Source organism: Camelina sativa, chromosome 17 (genome assembly GCF_030686135.1).
Source record: "Camelina sativa cultivar CO46 ecotype springtype chromosome 17, ASM3068613v1".
Lineage (NCBI taxonomy): Eukaryota > Viridiplantae > Streptophyta > Magnoliopsida > Brassicales > Brassicaceae > Camelina > Camelina sativa.
In genome coordinates, this window is record NC_141896.1 from 16,486,258 (window position 1) to 16,500,236 (window position 13,979).

General features: G+C 36.6%; 1 protein-coding gene and 2 pseudogenes across 2 annotated transcripts; 1 reads left to right on the top strand and 2 right to left on the bottom strand.

The window, feature by feature from the left end:
* Positions 1-1,626, top strand: LOC104757617 (putative isocitrate dehydrogenase [NAD] subunit-like 4; annotated as a pseudogene).
* A 149-nt stretch (positions 1,627-1,775) lies between these two features.
* Positions 1,776-9,407, bottom strand: LOC147923885 (pre-mRNA-splicing factor ATP-dependent RNA helicase DEAH1-like; annotated as a pseudogene). The gene is made up of 28 exons (XR_015586853.1): positions 9,222-9,407; positions 8,869-8,970; positions 8,628-8,758; positions 8,284-8,478; positions 8,109-8,177; positions 7,878-7,964; positions 7,531-7,564; positions 7,359-7,413; positions 7,015-7,074; positions 6,853-6,924; positions 6,589-6,652; positions 6,441-6,493; positions 6,279-6,346; positions 6,138-6,192; positions 5,930-5,987; positions 5,776-5,847; positions 5,519-5,587; positions 5,156-5,245; positions 4,735-4,821; positions 4,520-4,635; positions 4,373-4,439; positions 3,238-4,277; positions 3,081-3,144; positions 2,885-3,007; positions 2,690-2,790; positions 2,530-2,592; positions 2,327-2,399; positions 1,776-2,216 (listed from the first exon to the last, which is right to left on the bottom strand). The product of XR_015586853.1 is annotated as a pre-mRNA-splicing factor ATP-dependent RNA helicase DEAH1-like (transcript).
* Positions 9,408-9,448: 41 nt separating this feature from the next.
* On the bottom strand, positions 9,449-11,941 carry LOC104757619 (protein ABCI7, chloroplastic). Its single transcript, XM_010480370.3, has 3 exons — positions 10,919-11,941; positions 10,117-10,376; positions 9,449-10,005 (listed from the first exon to the last, which is right to left on the bottom strand). Exons 1-3 carry the CDS (start codon positions 11,786-11,788, stop codon positions 9,711-9,713), a joined length of 1,425 nt encoding a protein of 474 aa, XP_010478672.2. The 5' UTR covers positions 11,789-11,941; the 3' UTR covers positions 9,449-9,710.
* Between the last annotated feature and the right edge of the window lie 2,038 nt (positions 11,942-13,979).

Genomic DNA, 13,979 nt, shown 5'->3' on the forward strand with positions numbered 1-13,979 from the left:
ATGTCTCATCAATCTATATCTCTACTGAAAAATCTCAGTAAAATCACTACCGGGTCAGCAGAGCCGTGCGAAGATTAATTAGTATAAGAAGCGAACAAAAATAAAATGCCTTAGTTTAAATAATAAAAATGTCCACAAAAATTTATCACATCTTCGTATAACAAAATTAAATAAAAAACAAATTAAAACAAATATTAGTTCTTAAACATTTGTTTTCTTTTTTATTACATTGCAATTTTAGGAAAAAACATTTAACCAAACAGAATAAATAGAAAAGAAAAAAAAACATATAACTACAGTTTAAGTTTGATAGAATCAATTTGGTGAGAAAATGTTGATAGAAATATCTGTTACTGTGTTACCTTAACTAGAATGGAAAGATGACGCTTAAGGACCAAAGAGAAACCTATCAAAACTGAATTTGTAACCCTAATGTCTAGTTGTTTAATAGCGTAGGTGTCGTAAAAAAAACTTAAGCATAAGGTATGTGTCTAGTTCTTTTTAGTTCATTAACATACTAAGTCCATGTTTAAAATAAAATTGCAATATTATAAACCCATAGAGATAAACTATAGTATATGTGAGTATGTGACCTTAATAAATATATGCCCTAATTTTTTTTCAAATTTGGATGCCCGAAGCGGCTGCTTCTTTTTCTTCAACTGTTGCACGGCTGAATTCAGACCCGCTTCACAACATATATGCCTAGACCCGTTACGGTTATCCACAGCAATGTGACAAACGCGGTGCACCAGGTGTTGGAAGCAATGCACGCACCGGTCTACTTTGAGACATATGATATAATGGGAAATATGAATCATTTCCCGCGGGAAGTGGTGGAGTCGATACTGCGGAACAAAGTGTGTTTAGATGGTCGACTCAAGACCTCCTTGTGTGCTGGTAAAAGAGAGGAGCTTGACCTTTTTGCATCTCTTGTCAACTGCTTCAATCTGAACGGTCAGCCGAGTCGCCACCAGAAGGTTGACATTGTGGTAATCAGAGAAAGCACGGAAGGTGGATATGCAGGGGCGTGAGCATGAAGTTGTTCCCGGTGTCATTGAGAACTTTCAGGTGACAATGACAAAGTTTTGGTCGGATCGTATCGCAAAGTATGCTTTTGAATATGCTCGACTGAGCCAGAGGAAGAAAGTTACAGCAGTTCACAACAAGGGAAAACTAGCTGATGCATTCTTCTTGAAATCTTGTCAAGAAGCTGCTAAATTGTATCCAAGCATCACCTACGGCGAAATTTCTGTTAATAAATGCTGTTTGCAACTTGTAGAAAAACCAGAGCGGTTCGACATCATTGTAACTCCGAATCTCTACGGGAATCTAATTATAAACATTGCTGCTGGTGTTGCTGGAGGAGGCAGTGGTGAGATTATGCCTGGAGGAAGTTTTGGTGCTGAGTATGCAATCTTTGAGCAAGTTGGATCAGTGGGAAACCATAAAAGTCCGGTGGCATTACTGTTCTCTTCGGTTATGATGTTGAGACATCTCCAGGTCCCTTTATTTGCAGACCGGCTTAAAACCGCCATGATACGTGTTGCCACTGAAGGAAAGTGTGGAAACAGTGATACTAGCACACAGGAGATTGTTGATGATGTAATTGCAAACATGGATTGAATTCAAAAACCGAGTTTTGTAACCATATTTCTTCACAAGTAAATCGAATGAATGGGTTTTCGAAATTCCAATGAAAAATGTCTGCAAATAAGTATTCTTAATACGTTTTTGGGTTGTCTTTGTAAAAGTTGTCATCTCTGCTCCATGTAAAGAAAAAAAAAAGGTTCATATTTCAGACAATGTAATTTGACTCTCCTACAGCTAACTATATGATGTTCGTCATCAAAGCCCGCTGTTTAGATCAGGCGCAAGCTAAATGGTTTGCCTTGCTCAGAAACAAACTGTCCGCTATTTTTATGTTCCAAAAGAAACGCCATATCAACAACTTCAATCGTTCTAGACCTTCCAATATATAACTACGGGAATAGGTGGTCACTAATTTGGACTGTTCATAACATTTTTTCATAATTTTCTAACCAAAAAAACTCAGGAGGCTGACCAAAAATGAGTTGATGTAGTAAAGAGAGCTCTTCTAACCATTTGTCAAAGTCCTATGTACTCGCATTTGTGTCCACTATTCTTTTGCCGATTCAATCTGAGTTCTTATATTGCAGCTTTTCCAGCTCCTTTGGGCATTTTCTTTGATGCAGCTGAAAAATATTTAACATGGTTTTATCTTTAGAGATTGAAAGATTCGATTCTACAAAAGAGAAAGTATTAACAAAAAGTATAATTGGAAAGAGAGAAAAAAGGTACATACCATCTTCGACGTCCTTGTGCTGGTAGTAGTGAGGAGCTAACTCAATCAACCATTCTGGTTTCAACTCTGTTACCTGCATTTTCAGAGTTACGAGAGTTTTTTAGCATACCAACAAACCAATGAATGAAACCATAGAAGTAAGACCGAAAAAGAGATTCAATTATGAGTTGAAAAAACCTTGCATGATCAAACATATCACGTACCTGTCGCATATATTCCTTGGAAGTCAGCACTAGTTCATGATATACAACCCATCTCGGCAATACCTACAATGCACATTGCGAAGAACACATTATATTTTAAGCTTTAAGATTCTACCAATAATAAGATATTCTGGTTTATGTAGAGTGAGAATTAATTTACCTGAGCTAACCCTGAATTGGGATGTATGTGCACTGTCTGGGGATGCTTCACAGTTCGATATGATCCATTCTTCTGCAGCTTTGCAGTGTGCGGGAAAAAACCTGATTAACAGTAAGAAGTTCATCAGCAGAGGCATAATTGTAAAGATTTTATTAATTGTAACCAATAGAACGTGAAGGAGAGTAAGGAATTTACCGGCGACGATAGACTTCCTAACTGAATCCAACTCATTCAGGTTTGAGCTGATTTCTATTTCTACCCTTTCGAGAAGTCCCTCAATTGATCACGGATATCTCTGGCTCTTTTCATGCTTCGGACCTGAACAAATGTTTGACCCAAAACAAATGTCAAAATGGACTCACATCTGAAACATAAAGAGACAACTTGATACCTGAATGTAGTTCTCGTAGCACCACTGAGTAGAGTAGTTTGTTTTCCTTCCAGGAACTGTAAACCTAAAGAGAAAAATGAAGACGATAAACATACAGAGAATAGCACTATAAACTGGTGAAAGTGAGCGGACAATAAGGAATACAGAGGGTTCAAACCTTCAGCAACGCGATATGGTCTCCAACATTCCTGTGTGGAAGTTCATTCTTGCATTGTCAGCGTGAACCTGTTTGTCCTTAGGACGGTAGAAGATAGAGCCACCAATTGACAACATAGCAGCAATTGATATTATCTCATCGGAGCACTTATACTTGTCAGAAACAACGATCATCTTTGACAACATTGGATCAAGTGGAAACTCTGCCATCCTTCTACCAGCTTTAGTCAATTCGCCGAGCTTATTTAGAGCACCCAGAGCAAAGAGCAGTTCTAAAGCCTTCACAAGTGCTTCAGCAGGTGGAGGATCCATAAAATCAAAGTTTATGAGATCATGAATTCCAAGACTCTTCAAAGCAAGTACCACACTAGCAAGATTTGTCCTCTGTACTTCTGGCACCGTGTTTTCCTCTAAGTCGTTGTTGTAGTTAAATGCTGTGTACAGACGGTAGCACTTCCCTGCGCTTGTTCTTCCAGCTCGACCAGCTCGTTGAGTTGCAGAAGCCTTAGAGATGGGAGTAATAAGCAATGACTCCATTCCGGTTCTTGGGTTATATGATTTCATCTTGCTAAAGCCTGGATCAACAACATACTTTATACCATCAATGGTCAATGATGTTTCAGCGATATTTGTTGCCAGGACTACTTTCCGTGCCCCTTCTGGAGTTGGCTCAAATATTTTTGCTTGGAGTTCGCTTGGAAGGTTCGCGTAAATCGGGCATATAATTAACTCGCGAATCTTTGTACCCAAACCTCTTATCCTATGCTTCAAGATCTCTTCTGCAGTTTCAATTTCCTCTTGACCAGTGAAGAAGACCAATATATCTCCAAGTGGCTCCCTCACATGGATTGTAAGAATAGTAACTATTGCTGCGTCCATGTAATCAGCTTCAGGTGCACTTGTATAATTGATTTCAACTGGATACCTTCTTCCTGGGAAACTAAAAATCGGGGCTGTATCAAAATAATCAGAAAACTTTTCTGCGTCCATTGTTGCACTAGATATCAACAACTTCAAATCAGGTCGAAACCGTGCTATATCCTGTCATATATAAGAAAAGTCAATCAGAATGTATCGAAGAATTTAACCCAAATTACACAAGTAAGAAGAGACATTGTAAAAAAAAGTTCACTTGCCTTGACTAATCCAAACAGTATATCGGTTGACAAGGTCCTTTCATGCGCCTCATCCACAATAACGACACTGAAATGTTTCGCAATCAGTAGGTAAAAGCGTTCAGCTGTCCAACAGTAATAATATAAAATGTGCATAGTATTTCTTACCTGTAGCTGGCCAGATCTGGTTCGCCAAGCAGCTCACGCAGAAGCATACCATCAGTCATATACTTCAGAACAGTTTTGTCAGAAGTACAATCCTCGAATCGAATGGAATAGCCAACCTGTGAATAGCACCAACCAAAGGTTAGATTCTGAGAGTGTACCGAAAATTGTGAAACAACCAACCACCAGTAGCAAAAAGTGAAGAGAAGCCAACATACCTCATGCCCGAGTTTGACACCCATCTCTTGTGCCACACGGGCAGCAACACTCATAGCTGCAACTCTTCGGGGCTGTGTACAACCAACCTGATATATAATAGAAAAGCATTATGGTACTTTATTTGATATATACTTTTGAAGCCATTCAGCCACAAAGTCCATGAACAATGCCTAAATGGAAGTACACCTTTAATAAAATCAGTTTTGAAGAAGGAAAACTTCACAGTAAAATAAGAAACGGCTAAGTTTGTTCGCAACAAGCTAACAATTCTTGGTTAAAGAATAACATACCAATTTGTAAGTGACTTCTACACTAACCTTTCCTATTTGAAGGACATATGTGTGTTTTAACTATATGCTGCAAGTTTTGACCAAAAAAAAAAACTATATGCTGCATGTTGGGGTAAGTAGTAGGTTGTACCTTTCCACGTTTTGTGTAACCAGCTTCATGGAGATATTGTGGTATCTGTGTAGTCTTTCCCGAACCAGTGTCCCCCACAATGACAAGAACCTAATATATTCAAAAGTTGAAAAAGGTGTCATTCTAATAACATGTAGCACAGAAAACCATGTAACTAGAAAAGAAAAAATTATGCACAATTTCACAATCAACACTTCAATCTACATATTCATATGCAAATAATACTAAAGTGTTTCCTTCTCTATTAATCTTGTATTAGTTACACATACTTATAGCTGAAATATACTTTCGATAGCGATTGGTAAAATAAGCTTCTCATCTGTTATTAGATGGCTGTTAAAATGGCATGACAGCTTGAATTACCTGATGCTCTTCCACAGCCTTAAGCAGCTGTTCACGATAGGCATAAATTGGCAGACTTCTTCTGACTTCCTGGTTCAGAAATAAACAGATGCAAGAATATGTCAGGGATAAGGGATAAGTTATAGATTTTGCTATGGATATTAATACAAAGAAACATACAATCTGAACTTATTCCGAATTACATGCTAAAAATAAAATCTGGTGGTTGAGTTTGATCAAATAGAGTTAACGGAGAAGAAACCAGAAAAGGATAGCACCTGAAGTTCCTCTAAAGCTGTTTTCTCTGCCAAATCTTGAGATTTTTGTTTTGCATCCATATCATCTTCATACTGCATGAAAAATACAAGCAGTCAGCTACAACTCGACATATCACAGGAAGTATCTTCAGATTTAATATATCATAGGCAGTACATTTTCACCAGCCATCACAGATTCCTTTATGAAATTTATTTGGTCCTCAAACACAAACCTGCAAATAAAATAAAAATTTAGAATCCCCAGATCACGGGCCTAATCCATAAGAATGTAAGAGTTATAGCAAGGACGATTTCTCAAACGAGATAAACAAATTCCAAAGCAGTAGGATAAGAATAAAAGACATATATGCAACAGATCTTACTGATAATCGTCTGAGGCTTTCTTATTCTTTGCACCAAATTTTAATGTTGCTTTCCCTGCATAAATAAAGTCACTAAAATCAGTGGGAAGTAAAAAAATAAAAAAGACTGGTCAACATAAATAGAGATAAAACAGGAATTACCAATCTGATGGTCCTCCCAAGCTTCTTGCTCTGCAAATGGATTCATTTTCTCCGTTGAATCCAGGTCCCTGGACGAAAACTATTATATAGAACACCCCAAAGAATTTTCGCAAAATAATAAACATAGATACTGCGTTGGATCACTGTACAGCAACAGAAAACCTTTTTTCTTGATCAACACCTCCATCTTGATCATAAGCATCTGGAATTCTATACTGAACTCGGAAGTAGCAGTAAATGGTTTGTGTTAGATATATAGAAATTAAAAAGAACCAGGAGGGAGTCGAGTCCAGCAAGATGAAAACGCTACCTCCTCGACATCATCTTCATCTTGTGTTCTTTTCTTCACGAGGTCATAAAGCTCTTTCTTGTATCTATCAGAGAAAAAAGATCAACCCAAACTCAATCAACTATAACCAAACATACCTTCTTAAATATGAATACAATCCATATAAATTTTATATTGCAAACAAATAAAACAAAAAATGTACTAGAATAAAATTCCAACGAGAAGTGATTTTTTATCCAAAGAATGCCAACAACCACCTTGATGCAAGAAAGATGTAACAATTACCTAAACTCACGAAGCTCTGTTTCTGTGAGCTTTTCACCTCCAAAAAGATATTGTTCATCCTCTATCTCATCCCTATGGAGAAAAGAAGGAACAGGAGCAATCAATCAAAGAGAAGAGATCAATTAAGATAAAGATAAGTGCAAAAATCTATATGTCGTGTACCTTAGTTCATCCAATTTCTTCTGTTCTCTCTTCTTCAAGTATTCTTGTCTCGAGACTTTCCTGCATCAGACCCAACAAAAGATGATCAATAACATGAATATCACAATATAGCCTCCAAAAAGATAAATTCTACAAGGAGATGATTGACAGAGTCAAGAATTGTTAACTGAGAATCAAGTTTGCAACTTCATATAGTATTCCAACAATGAGATTGAATGTACGACACCCAAGTACATTCTTGACTATTGTTCTTGTCGAACATCTAGGTAACTTTACTTAATTGCCTTCTATCTCTGTCAGAAATCAACCATCACAAGCACCTAAAGAAGGAAAAAGTCCATTACCTTAGGGAATTTAAATCATCCTTCTCCAAAGCATTAGCTCTTCGAACAGCCTCTTCTGTTTTGCAACAAAAAATAAAATCCAAAATGAGAGTACAAAAAATAAATACTTATGACTAGATAACAATGTATCATAGACTTATTATGTTCATGCGTAAATTATAACAGATTGTACCTTGCTCTTTCTTCGACAGCTTTTGCTCTGTTAGCTGGTCAGTAAAGAAACGAAAAGAACATGTCACTGACTTTCACATGTACAATACATCGATAAGTAAACCATGCGAACTATATACTTCTCATTTGGCTAAGGAAAGTTTTCTAGCATAAAATAAATTGAATAAAATATGAATATGTATGTTTTTCTTTAACTCATCTTTCCTACTCAAACAAAGCTAGATATGCCTGTTATAAATGATAAGCAAACTCATTCATTAATAAATCATACATAATTGCCGACAATACTTAGCCCCTGGTTGGCTACAAAAACAGGAAAAACATACCAAGGATCAGATCGAGGCATACCTTCCGTGTCCGTGCAGTATCACGATCTCTTAAATGCTGCTCCAGTTCTTCTCTCTCCTTTTGGTCACGCACTCTTTCCTCTTCTGACTGTGCCGAGTGGACAAGTACGATGAATATTAGAAAAGCATGGATGTATCCACATCTATTTATAGAGCATCTCCTATTCGACTTCAACAACAAAAGCCAAGGACCCAGAAGATAGTTGAAATGCCTAAGAGGATCAAAATATACCTCAGAACCATCATCCTCGTCTTCAGAAACCTTTCTTTTAACGTGTCTACTGTCCTCTCTGACGGCCACCTACATCATTGTTCACACAGTTTTATCAGATGAGATGCCACGCTATATCTTACCATTTAGAAAGAAAGAAATTGGAATCTGTCAATGAGGAAAAGAAGTTATATACCTCGCCATCACTTTCATCTGACTGCCCACTTTTCTTTCTAAACCTTTTCTTGCCCTTATCTGACTTTCTAGATTCAGAAGCTGAAGATCTTTTCTCCACAACGACTTCTTCTTCATCATCATCAGCATCTAAAAGAGCATATGTTTGTTGCTTCCTCACTAGCATTGCAGCCTCTGCTTCATGTTGTTGGTAGAGCTAATATAGAGAAAGAAAAAAAAAAATTACGAAAACCAGGCTTAAAAACTACATACTTCCCCCAGAAACAGAAACTAAATAGCATCTAATTCCGAAAAACAGAAAACAAAAGAGCAATAAACTTTGCAGCAACTCATTGAGAAACTCACATTCACTCCAGTGTTCTTACGGGGAACTCTGGCAAAAATTTCTTCCGCAAAGGAACGAGTTTCACCAGAAGAAGAAAACCCATAATCCACCAACTCTCCCACAAGTTCAGTAGGTGATTTTGTTTTTTTAGCTGCACGAAAGAAAGATAATAACACAACATGTAAGCTTTTAGAACAGTAGTATCAAAAAAAAGTTTCTTTCATAATCTCCATGATCCCAAAATCGAAAACATCAAATTACCCATTGCAATGAGATAGTTAACAACAGCTGTTTGAGAATAGCCAAGTAGCACCATCAGCTTATCTGAAACCCAGGTCTTCAAATCATTGCTCGCCATTCTCACTGCATTGGAATAACAAAAACAACATCACCAATTTCAAACTCGTTTTATCAACATACCAATCTAATTAGTGTAACTATCGAAGCACAAGAGCATCGATTACAAAAATTTATCTCGCAGCTTGAATTCTATTAGCTAGCAATCGACCGTATGCAGAGTAATCAAACATAAACTATCCTAATCATCGAACGAACGGAACAAGTTTACAAACCCTAGATTTCGGAAACTAAGGTTCAGGTGTCTCGAAGCTTACGGAGTGAGAAGAATTAGAGAGTGAGGATCTCTGGTTTCTAAGCTACTGGTAGGAGCTTGAGTAGTTGAGAGTATACAGCAGAATCTATCGAGATGATTTCACCGGTGACGGTTGGAAAGAATAGGCGGTGAGAGTCTCCAACGTCGATGGAGGTTATAAAAAATCAAGTTGTTTTTTTTTTTTGCTTATGGAGATTTCAAATAAAAAGCGTGTGGTTTTTTCACATATGAAGAAACCTTCGTCGTTCATCATATAAAAATCACGTTGTTTTGCTTATGCAGACACCAACAGTATAACGTTTGTCCGAATACTAAAATAAATAACATCACGCTATTTAACTCATATAGAAGAGAACTGCTTGTTGTTTTTTCATCGTTTTTAAAAATTAAACGGGCCTTCTTCTCCTCCTAGCGGGCCTTGTATTGTAATGAACAGACATAAGAACGACGCGTGTACACCACGGGATCTGTGAAGGAGGACAAAGACTTTTCAGAGCAAGCATTTGAGGTGATTCCTGGCTTGGTCGCGGATTTCTCGATTTGGAAACTTCTCGATCACCTCTGATCCAAAAGAGGATATGAGAGCTCTTCTTGCAGTCTCCAAGTCGATCCCACGAGCTTGGAAATAGAAGAGTTGGTCTTCTTCAAGATCGCTGATTGCAGCTCCGTGCGAGCACTTGACATCGTCTGCAATGATCTGAAGATTCGGTTTTATGTTCACCGTGGCTCGTGGTTTCAATAGGAGGCTCCGCGTTAGTTGTCCCGCGTTGGTCTGTTGTGCGAATCTGCCATATTACAACAAAGAATTTAAAACTGGTGCTTAAACCAAACCAAAAACAGAATAATCAAAATCAAACCATCGAAATGAGAGACAGAGAGAGAGAGAGAGAGATTACTTGTTAACTCGGACATTGCCATCGAAAACAGCTTGGCCAGAGGAATGAGCAACAATACACTTGTGGAGCTGTCGTGAAGTGCCTCGGGGATGGTCTAAGACAATTCTGCTATGGAGATCTAGAGTCTGCTCATTGACACACATATGAAACGTGGTTAACTCCGTGAGCGTATCCGGCCCAAGCTGCTGCACATGAAGATTGTGCCTCCCCAGTTTCCCGCCGGTACTCACTTCAACAAGCTCATATTCACTCTCTGCCTCCTATAGAGATCAATCACATGAACAATTCACTCTCCTGAACAATTAAAGTATAAAACGTTCCAATTGTCGTACAAAAACATCCAAAAACTTTCACTAAGCTATATGACCTCTAAAACCGAATAAGAAGAGAACACAAAAACAAAACTCACATGAGGCTGAAGCTAAACTAAACCTATTCTCATCCTCCTCAACATTTCAATCATAAAGATTACAACTTCTCGCCAACTTCAGCGGCAACAAAACTAAAGTAAGTTACTCTCCTCAACCTGAAACTAAACTAAACTATCTTATCTTCCTCAAGAATTTAATCATAAAGATTACAACTTCAGCAGCAACAAAACTAAACAAAGCCACTCTCCTGAAACATTCAGAAACAAGATTCCTACTTTCATACTCATCGATACCACAAGAGAATAATAACAAAACCAACCTCAAGTAAACTAAACTACTGATTCTCCTCAAGAATTCTACTGATACCAAAACTAAACTAAGCCAATTCGTTACTAGAGAAAGACAAGAAGAGAATAAGCAAAGGTTGAAACCTGTCGAACAAAAGTCCACTTGATATGAGCAGAACCCATGGACTCTTTCTGCAAATACGAATGCTTCACTTTCCCATTCTTCTGAACAACAACTTCGAAAACAGGATTCGTCCAATAAAAACCTTGTTCCTCTTTCCCCACAAACTCCTCAACTATACCAATCTCTCCTCCTTCCTCCACCATCACAAAAACCCTAGGATTCGATACCGGCAACCGTTTAGATTCCCGGTCACCGGTTTCACCACAAAAGTACCTCAGATAAATCGGATTCTCCACTTTACATCCTTCAGGAACATAAATCACAGTCAAATCCGGCGCCCCCATGCCGTTAATAGACCAGAACAAATCACCAGAATCGAAATTCCCAACGAATTCAGAAACCCGGTTCGTTAACTCATCCGGTAGACCAGCGAAGCTCCCGAAGTAAACACCATCGGGCAAATCCGATGGACCAATCGTCAAACTCGACACGAACCCATCGATAATCACGGCGTTTGGGAACTGGGTTTCACTCAGATCATCCAAAAATTCATAATTTCGTTGATGGGTCGAGGAGACGGGTTCGATTTGGGAGTATCGGATGAATGATGTATCGGTGAATCTGAAAGGTTCGTCTTTTTTCGACGGCCATGGTGTTGATAAAAGAGTCTCAGCGGAAGATTCTCGGATTCTCTGAAGAGGTGATGAAGAAGAAGTTGAGAGAGAGTCTTCGAGTGATTCAGCTAATTGAAGTACAAAAGGGTCGGAGAAGGAAGCTTGAGCTCGGATTGAAACACTTGTCGGAGTTGTTCTTCTGTTTGATTTCAATTTCGGTTTACAAGATAGATTTGGTATCAGTGATAAGCGACCGAGAACTGTGGCAGCCGCCATTAATGATGGATTCGTCCCTCTCTGTCGCTCTCTTCGCTTTTGCAGCGATCTGTTTCTTCTCTCTCCCTTTTTTTTTTTTTTTTTTTGGGTTATTTTCCTCTTTTGTTTTTGTAATCTTGTTTATATTTAGGGATGATCGGCCCAATTGTATATATATTTCCTTAATTAAAACAAGGTTTTTTTGAAGGTTTGGTATTGCTAATAACTAGGAAATCGGCCCGTGCGGCGCACGGAAAAATGAAAGTGTTTGAAGAGATTAACATTAGTCATGTTTTAAAAATAAAATTTGATAATAATTTTCGTATTGAGAGTATTTCGATTATGGAATTTGTAAACTGGTTCTACGGCTATTCACTTTTCTGATTTATCAGGTTTTGTTAAAAACATTCTTTTATAATCTTAATCACTTTTAATTTAGATGTGTTCATCATTGACTCTTTTGCACGAAAGAGGAAAGTGCTAAGGTATTGTATATAGATAATTTGGGAGTGCCTAACAGTTTTTCCTAGCTTCCTCGACATTGGAGTTGTAAGCTTGGCTTTAATTTGTATTGTTATAACCACATCTTAATATCAATAAAAGTATATCCTTCGCCCGAAAAAAACTACAAACTCTATTATTTATGTTTTACCCCAACATATATAGAGACATTTATCAGCAAAAATAGAAATGTTACAAAGTCATGAGCTCATTCATCAATTTTAAATCCAGATCCATATAAAGTGTCCAATGTGAACAAAAACACAAATCATGTGTGAGAAAAAATAGAAACATAAACATATATATAATACATCTACTGCCCATTTTAAGTTACAATTGATGTTATAATATATATACTATATAGGCGTATATATACTCAATTCGAGCATATTGCCAATACAATGTCATGATAGTTGTGCATGTTGTCCAACTAATTAAACTCTTATACGTTAAAATTAAAATCCGAATTAACATTATACTTATGTACTTATTACAAATATCTTTTTTTCAGTAAACCAAAAAAAAAATTTAAATACATATGTATTTCATCAATTAAGAGGAATATATATATATATATATATATATATAATATCTTCACTTAAATTTTAAGATGCTTACCAGTTATTTTTTTTTTATTTAAGAGTCAAAAGGAACATTGGTACTCTATGGTACTTTATTCAAACTTATTTCTTGGTCACCTTTATATTTCGTAGTTACAAATTTTAAAATGATGAAATTGACACTTTCGCCTAAATTTCCCTATATATTCTCCACTATTTACTTATAATTTGAAGATGCATATGCTGCAAAAGAAATTATGTAGCAACTTATTAGACACAATTAGGGTAGTAACCAAACCACAACGCATAGAAAGCAACATTACTTATTAAGTTACCCTTGACATGGATTTTATCTGCCAAATACAGAAAAGTATACAACAACGTTTCCAAAACAACACTGTTACAATTTTTAAACTATAAACCTAAAAGAACATAAACAATGTCAAAGGCAATATATTCGACTTATGCTCATCATAATCCATAACAGATAAACCATTTCGAATTATGCAAAATACTCTCCCCTCTAATCAAACATTCAAAGAATATTTCAAAAATTAAATATACACATAGGCATTTTAACTAAATTTGTTCAATTGGTATAATAACCCTTGGATGAAATATAAATTTTAATTGTTGCAGCATGTTAAGTAGAAATTGTAACATTGTTCTACTTTTAGTAAAGTCTCCCACATCGAGCATCATTATATTTACGAAGAAGAAAAATATGAATGTTTTTACAACAATTTATTTTTAAAAAGAAAGACCTCATGAATATTATGGGTGTAGTCAGAAAGGCATGTATTGTAACAGTGTTGTTTTATAACACCCATAATATTTATGGGTGTACTTTCATATGAATATTTATGGGGATATTATGGCTAATCATAATATCCTTTTATAGTTACAACACAAACATATAAGATGGCTAAACATCTGTTAATTATTTCATATATTTTATTTTATTTTTGTAATAACTGGCCAATATATTTTAATTATTTTATTATACCTTAGATTTGATCCTGTAGAGCTGTTCTATACCATATAAGAATACAATATGATAATAAAGAAATCGAAATCATGACTCAAGCGGTGCAACGTTAGTGACAAACTGTAGTATATGGAGGTGGATAGTTTTGGTGATGCGGGTGCGT

What these genes read in the sequence shown, in the direction of transcription:
- LOC104757619 (XM_010480370.3), bottom strand. Translation starts at nt 11,788, where the DNA reads ATGGCGGCTGCCACAGTTCTCGGTCGCTTATCACTGATACCAAATCTA. An exon ending in AGTGGACTTTTGTTCGACAG is followed by an intron (nt 10,377 to 10,918) that starts GTTTCAACCTTT and finishes TGATCTCTATAG; the next exon opens with GAGGCAGAGAGTGAATATGA. An exon ending in GGCAATGTCCGAGTTAACAA is followed by an intron (nt 10,006 to 10,116) that starts GTAATCTCTCTC and finishes GTAATATGGCAG; the next exon opens with ATTCGCACAACAGACCAACG.